General features: G+C 44.7%; 1 protein-coding gene across 3 annotated transcripts in view; it reads right to left on the reverse strand.

Moving 5' to 3' along the window:
* Positions 1 to 12,089, reverse strand: part of LOC311439357 (uncharacterized protein) — a 95,787-nt gene that overhangs the window by 11,870 nt on the left and 71,828 nt on the right. The window contains exon 5 of one of the 3 annotated variants that reach the window (XM_084524935.1): positions 5,825 to 6,824. The exons of the other annotated variants lie outside the window; for them this stretch is intronic. Within the exon in view, the coding sequence (XP_084381061.1) occupies positions 6,810 to 6,824 (15 nt within the window). The 3' untranslated portion in view covers positions 5,825 to 6,809. Of the gene's footprint in view, positions 1 to 5,824; positions 6,825 to 12,089 lie in introns of those variants that run through there. 3 annotated transcript variants of the gene reach the window in all.

A 12,089-nucleotide genomic window follows, 5' to 3' on the forward strand; every position in this document is an offset into this window, starting at 1 on the left:
CAGAAATCATTAGCAAGTATCTGTCTGGCCACTGACAGCTGAAACAGTGAGAAGACCGATCATTTAATAACAGTTAAGGTTAAATATATTCCTGCAGTTTATCATCATTCACTCTCCCTAAATGTGTGACATGAAGAAGTAAACGCTGAGAAGGACGCTGTGAATTACCCGGCGTGGCAGATACAGCCATCAGCAGTGAGCTTTAACATCAAATCAATTTAACACAGGAATGTGACAAACAACACCAGGGGATCATCATATGGCATTAAAGTTCCCATAATATCAACCTCTCATGTATGCAATATATTGGAGGCAGCTCTTCAGTAGGCTGTAATGACCCACCCGCCACTGCAGTGATATATGCACTGTATATTAAAGAAATAAAACAGGAATTATGCATACTTTTTTTTTTTTTTTTTTTTTTTTTTTTTCCTTATTCAGACACGGCTTCCTGCAGGCTGAGGAGGATTTTGTGTGAGGACAGACAGACAGCTCGGTCCTGCTCCTGGCTTTGTATAGACACATCCTAGGCAGCTCATAGCCTTGTCCACCATTTCTTCTACAACCGATCTGATATTTCCTGGTGGAAACACTAGCTGTGCTTTATTCAATTCCCCATCCAAAGCTTTAGAGGGCTTTCAGCAGAAGGGGAAAAAGGACTGATCTAGGTTAAACACCATTTGTCATACAATGTTTTTAAGCCTGTTTCTCTTCAGTATGTTTCCTGACAGTTCAGCCCAGCCAGCCTGGAAGCCCTGCCCAAGCAAGTGTACTTCTAAGGCCAAGCTGAATCAGCTTCCAAGAAAACACCCCAGTGAGCCTAGCCCAGCTACGCGGAGAGGCACTGTGGCATCCTACCACAGATGGGTGGCCCCATCTCATCTCACTACAAATACATGCAAGGTTTGGGTCTCCAGAAGGCTGCCTGGTCTTTTTGTGTGGTTATAGGTGATTCCATGTACTCACCAGCTTTTCAAGAAAAGAAAATAGCAATACCCGTGGCCCGTTTTGGTGCTTACTCCATTCTACCTGCAAACTAGGGAGTAAAGGCCCAGTGGAGCAGAAATCCCCACAGTGTGAGGACCTTGTGTCACTTCATGCAGAAGGATGATGAAGGAAAGGAGAGGACACGAATCCAGAAAGACGAGATGTGTTTAGAAAACTGCACTATTACCATGAAATAACTGGCTGTTCTTTTCCCAGTTCTCTATTCCAAGGTTAACTTTGGCTTGGAAGGGGAGATTTAGGCCTGAAAAGGTTATGACTGTCTCTTTAACTGCCACCCACCAAAACACACGCTTTTTTCCCTGATCCATGCCCCATTCCTAATTCCGGGGGTGAAGCTGGAAGAGTGAAGTTTGCCACAGCTCCCAGGTCAGAGCCTTGCACACCCCCTGCTGGTTACAGCAGCTGGTGGGTGCTCTCCCTCATCTACGAGCTACCTCGTTCAAGCAAAGAATCAGGGAAATTAAACTCTAACTTGCAACTCAACACGGCTTTTACATTGGAATGCCAGTGCACAATAACAAGGCAAAAATAACAGCTATGTCTGTCACCTCTGCAACAGCAGGCAGCTTCTCGGTCCAAGTTTCCTGTGCAGCCATTTATAGCAGCACAGAGCAGGTGGAAGCCGTTGCCATTCTGATCTGGTAGCATTTTACACCCACTCTGAATCAGTGTAAATCTCTATAAAGAGGTACAGTGTAGGAGAGCCAAACATATAGCACAGTTTCCTTGCGATGAGCATTTGGGATCAGCTAGTTTCCTTGCTTACCACTGCATACCTGTAAATAAAATGAGTCTGAGTGGCCAAATGCAATTTGGAAATGCTCTGGAGTGCTGACAGAACAGAGGTATCGGTTTCGGTATGAACAGGTGCCCAGCTGCAGCACAGGGCCAGAGCAGGTGAAAATCCCAGCTCTGGGCTGCACATCACCTCCCAGTCAGCTCACCTTTCCGAGGTTGTCTCCCACTCCGGGGAGGGAGAGAGGCAAATTCACTCTTCTCGTTCCCACCAAATTTGCATCTGCCATTCAGAATCTATGTTTTCTTATTACAGAGCTGACAAAGTGACAGCGATAATTAATCTTACTGTGTACGGAGCTGATTGATATCAAGCAGAATTAAACTACTGTAATCAGGTTAGGCAGCTGCAGATGTGTGAAGTGCTACACTTTATCAAATTCTGCAGGCATGCAATTTGATTCTGCGTAACAAGAAAGAACAAAACTATCAAGATAGTGGATAGCCAATAACATAGAATTTCATAAATGCATTTTTTTTTTAGCTCTTAAAAAGTGCCACACTTGCCAGCTATACACAAGGTGCCACGACATGTTAATACTGGTATATCAGTATTGTCGAAGTAGGCTTCACTGGATGTGCTCTGAGTTCAAATCAACATGGGCACACACAGACTGGTCGTGAGACAGCAGATCTTCAGAGCTGAAGGCTCCTTGACTTAGATAACAGGAGTAAACGTGCAGATCTATAAGGATGTGAAGTGGTGCTGCTGAGGGGGACGCTGAAATAGAAGCCAGACTCAACAAGGACAATCTCTCTGTCAAAGCCTTTCAGTGATCGATGTCAGCTGCCATCGCAGGGAGAGGAGGGAAAGCCACAACATGAATATTTGATTAAATTAGGCCGACCTGAAGCCTCTGCCAGAGCGTGTGATGCAACGTGTTTTCTCTGGGACACAGGGGTTTTTTTTCACAATGGATTACATCTTTGTCTTGCTTCACCGGTTTCTGTTTCTTCCTGAGCTGGAAGCTTTTGGCTCTCGTAACAAAAGGCAGGGCTTGTCAGTGCTGGAGACTCCTGGCCTCCCCTGCCAGCTCCCCAGCAGTCCCAGCCCTCCTCAGCGTGCTTCCCACCAAGCCCTCGTGGCAATGCTGAGCAACGAGCTGAGCTCTCAACAGCCAGCAGAGCTGCTGCATCCTACAGGACTACGTGCTCACAGGTTGTTGTTTGATACACCTTGTGTAGCTGAGGCAGACAGCCTAGGGACTGTCTATACAAAATTTACTAACCCCTTGGCATTCATTCCCTTTTTACTCAAGATGCTTTACATTTAACCCAGATAATAAATCTCCTGTACTGGATCTTGTTCTTCTTTCCCTGTAGAGAACTACAGGGCTACACTCTTCCAGGCACTACATGCTCTTAACACATCACTCCCAGCATGGCTGCTTGTTTGCAGAGGCTCACCTGTAGAGAATAGCTTATTTTCATTAGCATCCTGGCCTAGGGTTCAGTACAGATCCTGAACCTGAGAGGCATACCCCAACCTGCCTGCTTCATCTCCCGTTTCAAAGATTTTTTCCAGACTAGCCAGTCCTTTATGGCAGGTGCCACCAGAATTGGAGGGCTCTGGTGCTGAAACTCCACCGACCGTGCTGCCAAGCACATCGCCTTGCCCCAAACATACAACCACAAAGCAGGATGTGCCCACCTGTCCTCCTGACCCTCTTCCCTCACAGCATGGAAGCAGACATTTCTAATTCACTGAGGCAACAAAAAATTGTGAGTAGAAGTGGGTCAGACATGAAACTCCTGTCCTCCCTAAGGATAATTTCCTCCCTAAGCTCCCTAAACTGTGCCTGGCAACATTACTGCATGTGTTTCTACCTGTGAGAGAAATATGCTAGTGCTGGAAGAGGCCTTCTAGGTTGCTGGGACTCACTCCTGCTCTCAGAAATAGCTCTTCCATGTAAAATTGCTCATAAATTGATCAAACTCTCTCCTTAAACTAATTAAGCCTGTAGCATCTGTTGCAGTGCCTTACTCCTCTAATGCCTAAAAGCTCTCTGCCAGTTTCCAGCCGCTGTTCATTTTGCAGCTGGTTTATACTCATTTGCTCTGTTTACCTCCTATCAATTCCATTGAGTGACTCCTTGACCTCATATTATTTAGTGTTTCATTGTGCTCCTTCATGCTCCAACACCAACAAGAGTAAATGCAAAAACAGTAGAACACATTCAGAGAAAAAGGAAGAATCACACAGCTCTAACCAATTATGCAGGGATGGGGCAAACGTAGGTAACAGCCCACAGCTCTTGCTTGATGGAAGGTCATTTTTCATTCATGCTTCTCCCTTCTCTCCAATTAATAGCATCTCCCTTCCAAAGACTACCAGACTGGACAGCACACAAAAGCAGGTAAAAGAGAGACAACGCTCTTAAAATCAAGCAGCTTCATCCTTGTGAAACATTCCAGGTTTGACTTTCTTGGCTTTCAGAGCACTTGTTTTCAACACCTCCTCTTTCAATAACCAAGAATCAAACTTTCCAAAGTCTTTCATGGAAAAGCTCCTAAAATATATCGCATAATGGCCTTTCATATAAATAGAATTGAGGCAATGGAAAACATCTTCTGGGGCAACAAGCAAAGAGGTAGCTTAACACAGAGCCATTGCAGGCCCAGGCTTTCTGTTGCTAACAACAGAAAGTTTATTTAACTGACATAGGACTGGAAAATTGACCAGAAAATGTTATAAAATATTCCAGCTTATCTGAGAGCAAACGTAACAGCCTCATATACAGTTGTACCACCCTTTCTAAGCTAAAAACAAATAGAAGTATAATGATGAAATCCACAAGCACAAAACCATGAGGAAGTCCTGACTATGACCATGAGGCATTTAAGTATCTACAGATACCTAACTTGGTTTCAGATGAATTCTTGCAAACAGGTCAAACCCCTTTCCTTCCTATGTTTAAAAATGTTTGAGAATTTTTGAGGTTACACTGAAAAACTCAAAAATTGATTTTTTAATTTTTTTTAAAGAACAAGCAACTAGCAGTCTCTTTATTGGACCAGATTCTAGCCTCTTGTGTTTGAAGCTACTGCTGGTTTGCACCAACACAAGGTGTTCAGGAGCAAAGTGAACAGGGACAAGGCAGCTGTGACTGCTCACTTCCCTTGAGGACAAGGGGGTGCCAGGGCTCTGGGAGCCCAGCAGAACTGGGTACTGGTTCTGCACAGGTTGTCCCAGTTTCTTGGTGGGCTGACACTACTGATGAGCTGCTGGAGTGTGGGATCAGACCTTACTTATTCCCAAAAGTACAGGGAACAAAACAGTGCAGGCTTGGTCAACTGACCTAGTTCACAGATTCCAGTGTTTACACTGGAAAACACAGTGTTGCTGGTGGAGGTTTTTTGTTTGGTTGGTTGTGGTTGTTGTTGTTGTTGTTTCTTCCTGATAAAAACATGCCAGGCCATTCATTTTCACATTTTCAGAACGTATTTTTTTCTATATCAAAGAAATGTTTGGGCCAACACAATCTTTTTTGGCTTTTTATTTTATGTATCTGAGGGAAAATTAAAAACTTGGGGAGGGGGTTGAGAGGGAGATCAATCCACAAACATTTTCCTCACACATTCTTAGCTTGGTCAGCAAACCAAAAAATCAATTCTTCACTCATTTCTAATGCTCAGGGTCACTAAACGTGAAACACATTCTTTTCCAGTTAGTCATTCCTCATAAAAGGCATGAAACTCCATGGACAAATGGCTTTAGTGTAGATTTGAAGACGCACAAATTAAAATTAAACCAGTGTCCAGCAGCTCCTTTTCCCCACAAAAGGTGAGTATTGAAGGGGAATGATTTTCTAGAAGCTAGTGCACATGTGGGTTAAATTGTTCCATGGGTGTTATAATGACTATGTTATGTTCAGCATAAATAGCATTTTACTATAGTGGCTTCTACACAGAGAAAGGAATTGGACATATTTCAGTGAAACATTTTGTTAATCACCACTATTTTCGGGTTAGTTTAATCGATAGAAAAATGAATGTTCTCAATGTACAATTTTCTTTCATCCCTCCCTTCACAGAAGGGGCACTTACATTCTCATAGAGAGGAAGGCAGCAGTGTGAGCAGATCCCCTGTGTGCCCGCCACTCTGGAAAGCCAGCAGATGCTGGGGGGATGGAGAGGTAGCGCCAGACACAGCCCCTGGGCCTCCTGACTGCCATCTCTCAGACCCAACTAGTTCATGAGCTCCTTCTCCCTCATTGTCTGGGGCAGCCCAGCTCTTCCTGTGGGACTTGGACAGGTCAATATTGCCAACATGGGTAGGGATGCAAACCCATCAATGAGCAATGCTGGTCCTGAGGCTATGGCATGGCTAGTCCACAGCAGATCCACAGACTTCTGCCCTGCAAAGGGCCAGAGGCATCATCCAAGGACATCAAGGACAAGGAAAGGGTCAGGGATGTCATCCAAGGACATCGTACGGGGACTTCATGCCTCTCTCCATTTGAGTGTCTCATGTATTCTAGGAGTAATTTCCATGCCTCCTAATACTAGGAGGTACGGGGCAGGCATTATTCCTGGGAGTTTAAGAGGGGCAGGGAGCCTGGCTCTACTTCTTGCTTTAGCCCAGCCCGCAGAGCACTCACCCTGCAGCTCGTTCCCTCTGGGGCATCCTGCAGCTGAGCAGTGATTTTTCCTTACCCACAGGCACGCACACATACTCAGAACAAAGCTGGAGTTGTAACTCCATTGTCCAGCTTTGTCGCAGCTGTCACTAGTTTGGGAAAAAGTCATGAAACTCCTCTTCCATTTTGAGCTAACCACCGAGCAGCGTGTTAATTTTCTGGGTCAGCATCCTAGGATTTTCCTTTTCCTAGCATGCTGTTCAGCACTCTCCACTCTTTGACATCATGTACAACTTCTATAGCAAGAGCGATCTTAATCCTCTCTGAAGTAATTTCTTTCTTCTTTTACGACTGGAGCCCTGGACAGTCTGTTATGCTTCAGCCCCAGCGCTATATTTAACTCAGCCATCTTGTTCATTCTTCATCTCAACTACAGCTTGGCTAAAAGGAAAAAAATGCAGTCATGAATAAAATACCAGGAAGAAAGTCAAATTGTTCAACATGCTTTTAGGCAAATCGCAGCATCCTGGAAAGAAAGTGGTTTTCTGCTGTGTTCTTCATGCTGCTTAGGAAGGATTTCCATACAGCTTACTGCTCAGGGGTGAAGTACAAAAGAGTTAAAAAGATACATCCTGAAGAACATAAGAAATGGGACAGAACTGGAAACAGATTTCACTACGCTGTACATAGCTCAATGCTCTTCATGTTAATTCTGACAGCCTTTTCAGAAGTGCATGCTCATTTTCTTATATCCACAGGATGCAGCCACAACACGATGAAGAAAAGACCGTGAATTAGGGCTGCCTTATTCTGACATTGATCATATGGTTGTCCTGTCTCATCTAGATCATGTGCATACAGCCTTCACCATCACAAGGAATGACCCCAGTACACAATATTCACAGCCCTGAAACGTCTTAAGAGCAAGAATGAGGTGTGCTAGGTTTTTGTCTCAGCACCAACCTTCAGCGTCTCTATAGTTTTTTAATAATGTTTTGCTTATCTTCAACATAGGCACATTTTCCTGAGGCATGTAGTGCTTGCAATGGGGGAAAAGAGGACAGCTTTTTCAGGTGTCTGTGCATAAAAGGAGGCTCCTGCCTACAAACAAAGGTACATGAATGTAAATAGTTAGTAAGATGGTGGTTTCAGATAATTTTTTAATGATCTGGGGGCAAAAGTTGCCAATTCTGCCTCCCTTCAGCTGGCTTTCTAAAGATGACATTTTTATTTTCTGTTTAGCCTGAGCACTCACAACTGAGAAGCTTCAGGGTTTAGCCTTTAAAACGTTGGTGTGATTGACAACCCACAGAGCAGACACCTGCAGGCACACATGCTTACAACATAAATGTTCGGAGAAGTCTACATGAGTACAAATGTAATGTGCTGAAAAAGTTCATCAGCAGCGATAATTTGGTAACAATCTGCTCCGTTTCATACTTTTCTCTTGGTGACAGCACAAACTCATGCAAATCTGCGACGTGTTCCCAGCAATAGAAGGGCTCATGTACACATTGGCAGTAAATGAGGAATTTGGCTTTCAGACCTAGAAACAAGTGAACTTCAAACCCACCCACAAAAGCATGGCACATGCATTAACAAAGTTTCTACTCCCCATGTACCAAGCAAGAACTGCTTTTCCCTGAACCTTTCTGACTGTTCCCCAAACCTGGAATCGATGCCAAAGCCACTGATCAGAGAAAAGCACTAATGCATTTGTTTACTGTCCGGTTAAAGGAAGAGCAAACTCCTTTCACATTTTACACTTCAGATCGGTCTGCCAAATGAACCAGGAAAAAGATGAGCTGGGAGAAATTGAAGCCTTTAGCCTGTGACATCCTGCTCTCAGCAGGGATTTCTGTCGCAGACAGATGCTCTGTATCCCCAAGCCCTCTTCATGGCCATGCTTCCAACCACCGCAGAGCGGCTGTTCTCCCCTGCACCCGCGGCTGCAGAGGGACCTGCCAGGAGAGGATGCTGCCAGCCACCACCCAGTGGCCAGGGAAGTCTTGCCTGTTTCCAGACCCCATGATAAATAAGGGAGGTGTGGGAAGGCCAGTTGCTTTGCACCAGCCGGCCAGGAGGTTGGAGGAAGGCCAACCTCCTCATTGTTCCATGAGGCTGCTCACAAAGACTCTTTTTTTCATTGTTTTGCATCCTTTTTGTTCCACCAGACCCACTCTAAATAGGCATTTCCTTCGCTATTAATGAAATCTGCTTCAATTTCAAAAGTTCTGTTTGCAGGCTGTAATCTCAGTCCCAGTCCAATTTAAATATCTGTTGTTTTGGTGGTGGACTTCTGGACTACATCCCTCCAGCTCAATGCCAGAAACATAACGGAGGAAATTTCCCCCACCGTTAGAAGCCATCTGGTTACGCCGCTCTGAAAAGTGAGACAGATAAGGAGCTGTATGATACCCGTGTAAGGCAATTTGCTGGCCTGTTTATCATACCTGACTCTGGGGTGCACAGCTTTATTTTGATTTGATAAAAAGCAAAGCGGTACAGCTGCAGCACGCTGCTGCTTCACTAAGCCGACAGATGGGCATCACTGCAAGGAAGCCACATGGCATTTTTTTGTTAAACTCAGCTCATTAGGTTTTATCTGCAATATGTTGCTGTATTGGCAGAAAACCTTTCGGCAAGCAGAAACATTAGCCAAAGTTTGTCAACAGATATCGGAAAGATGCAATCGTGTCAGGATGTGTGCTGGGGCAGGGCTGTGGTCTGGTTACTTTGAAGTGCTCGGCAGTCTGCACTTCAAACTTCCTTCAGTTTGCCCCATAATTTGTGCCGTAATGGTAGTCCTGACTAGCATATTAATAGCACTGCTATTCACAGCTTGCAATTGTCGGTGTGTCTCAAGACAATTCACAGATCGCGTCATCTGAATAGGTGCAGAAAGTTTGCCAGCAAAACCTGGAGAGTGGGAAGTTTTCCTTGCAGATAACAAAAACCTAGATACCCAAATGTCTTTAGAACTGAAAAGTGCCTTTCAGAGTTGAGAACCATGTCTGCTTTTACAGGCTGTGTTACTCGGCAATGTTTTGAGTTGTAAGCAATCCTTTCCTGTCTTAGGTCACTGGTTCAATTCCAGCAGGGCAGCTTAACTTTCTCCGAGAGGAAAGAAGTTAAGTTCCATGTGTTAATAGGAGCTTCAGCTACAGATGGGTAAATTTACTATTTGGAAAGCTAACTGAAGTATTTTCAATCCATATAAGAAATACCAGACACTTTGGAAGGCGTCTCCTCAAGGCAGGGAGCTGCTCAGGGTGATGGCAGGCATCTCCATTCTGCTGGCATGGGAGATCCAGTCCAGGTCAGAGTCAGGGGCTAGGAGCAATCCCTGCCTCTTGGGCAAACCAACGTGCACCAACTTACTGAAGGCCATTCAGTCAGCCAGGAAGCCACCATGTCAGCATTTTAGCCCAGATCCCAAGTGGGTTTTTGAAGCAATTGCCCTGCCCATCCTCGCCCTCCGTGACATCCATTGGATGAAATTAAACCTCAAGATCAGCTGCAGTAATACCTCTCCCAAAATCACACCATATGGACATCAGGGCCTCAGTACATTTCAGCCTCCACACCTGCAGCACTGAACTACTTGCTAATGCAAATGCATTGAAGAATCTCTCTTATTTCAACTCACCGGTGGTTTCATTTATTTCAAACTCAAATCAAATCAACCTCAACTAAAATCTAATAACTCCAGCTTAAACCAAAGTGGGAATATCCACACACTTTTCTTGTTACTCTGCATGTGCCATTCAAATATGATGCCTTGAATTAACCCGACCAACTCTGCCTCTAACTGTAACCGCAGTATCTGTAAAAGAAAATATTTTTCAGCAAGGCAGAGGGTTGAGCTATGTTTTCCATTAGTGGAAAATGTGATCACATTCAGAGATACTCGGTATTTTTATACTGGCTCTTATTTTTAGCTGTTGCTGTATTACAGCAGTGCCCATTATCTTGCTATAATTAAAGGTCACTGTTCCTGTTACTATCTATAGCTATAAAACTTCGTGGTAGGCTGTCACATCTTGACCCTAAATTAATAGATGTATCTTAGATCACATATTTCGCCTTGCTTCAGTTGCCTAGCCAGCACGCATGTAACACCCTCCAGCTCTCAGCCTTTTTAGGAGCATGTCTGAAAGGTGCTGCCAAGGGGTGAGATCGCCCTGCCTGTGGGGGATGCAGCCCTGCCATCACTGGTGTCAGCCACTGGGGAGCAAGGAGCACACAAGCTCCCACTTCAGAGAACGTGCCACTGCTTTGCTTGAGTCATGAGCCCGTGGTCTCCCTCTCTGCATGCCCACAGCCTGGCAGCAGCAGTGGTTGTCTTTATTTTCACTTGAGAGCACAAAGCACACCATCCATCTCCAGGAGACACTGCTGGGGGTGGCCCGGGGAGCTGCTGCCTACCCACAGCAGCGGTACCTGAGCAAAATAAGTTCAGGGAACCACTGGCTTACACCAAAATCCCTTTTGGGTAGATTTGCCTTTTTGGTTAATTTCTACAGAGCATCAAGCAAAGTCAAATGCTAACCCGTAAGTAAAGTTCACTGGCATTTTTGTAGTTCAAATAAAGAATACCTTGGATGTATTGCCAGCTTGCTGTGCCCTTACTTCTGCTGCTGTGCAGCCAGAGATTATTTTACAAAGGGTAAAATGGAGTCCGTGAAAGCAAAAGGTGGTTTCATGTGTAGAAATGAATAGATATAAAGTTTGCTATACGCTTTTCGGCCTTTTTGTGGTCATAATGATCTGAACCTCATAACTGGCACTGCACAGAGACTACAAAACAAGAGAAACATTTTTCTCTCTGAAATAGTCCTGTTTCCCAGCAGTCCATAACTTCTGCCAGTTTCAACACCAGATGCTGTCCTCCATCTCAAGCACTGGATGTTTTTCTGTCCTTTTAAACTTCAATCTTTCTGTTAAAAATACATATATATATATCTAGTCACACATGAAAGAGCTAAGCTCCATGGTAATTGAACAGCAGAGATTCTGTACTCCAAATTCTGCCTGAGAGCTTGTGTGGATATTGCCTTTCAAGGGCAGAAAGGGGAATGGCTTCTCCTGATAACCATTGTACACAGAGACACAACAGGAAAAAAGCAAAGGGCTATCAGCATGGTGGGAGGCAATGGGAAGAAGAGATGGCAGGCTCAGATTTGGAGCAACACCCCCAGGTTTTAGCTGAGACAGGGTCTGTGTAAAGCATTAAGTCTCAACTCTGCTGAAAGTAAGAAAAATCTCCTGGAATCGAAGTGGCAATTGATATTCATGAAAATGTATGAGATTAATGTACTCACTTGGCACTGCCCTTCAACCTTATAATGAAAGCAGTCAGGTCTGCGAAGAGATGGCAGAGAACGAAGAGGAGCAGGCAAGGAGAGAATGGGGCAGACAGACACATTTCCATTATATAGATTTTATACATTTGCTGGCCAAATGCTGGCCTCATTTATGCCAGGTAACACTGAGGTTACAGACAATTGACCCTGCTGACCTGAGCCACTAACTTACCCCAAATCTCTGCTGTTACAAAGCATGCACCTGTAACAAGCCACTCCACAGGACGTTTTCCTGATCCTAGGAGAACTGCCCTGGTGGTTTGCTGCTTGGCTTTAGGGAAGGGGCACAAGACAAAAAGGACTGAGCCCTCTGTCAGATTTCGTGCAGCCATGCTCAGTG

Source organism: Aythya ferina (assembly GCF_964211825.1).
Source record: "Aythya ferina genome assembly, chromosome: 7".
Classification (NCBI taxonomy): domain Eukaryota; kingdom Metazoa; phylum Chordata; class Aves; order Anseriformes; family Anatidae; genus Aythya; species Aythya ferina.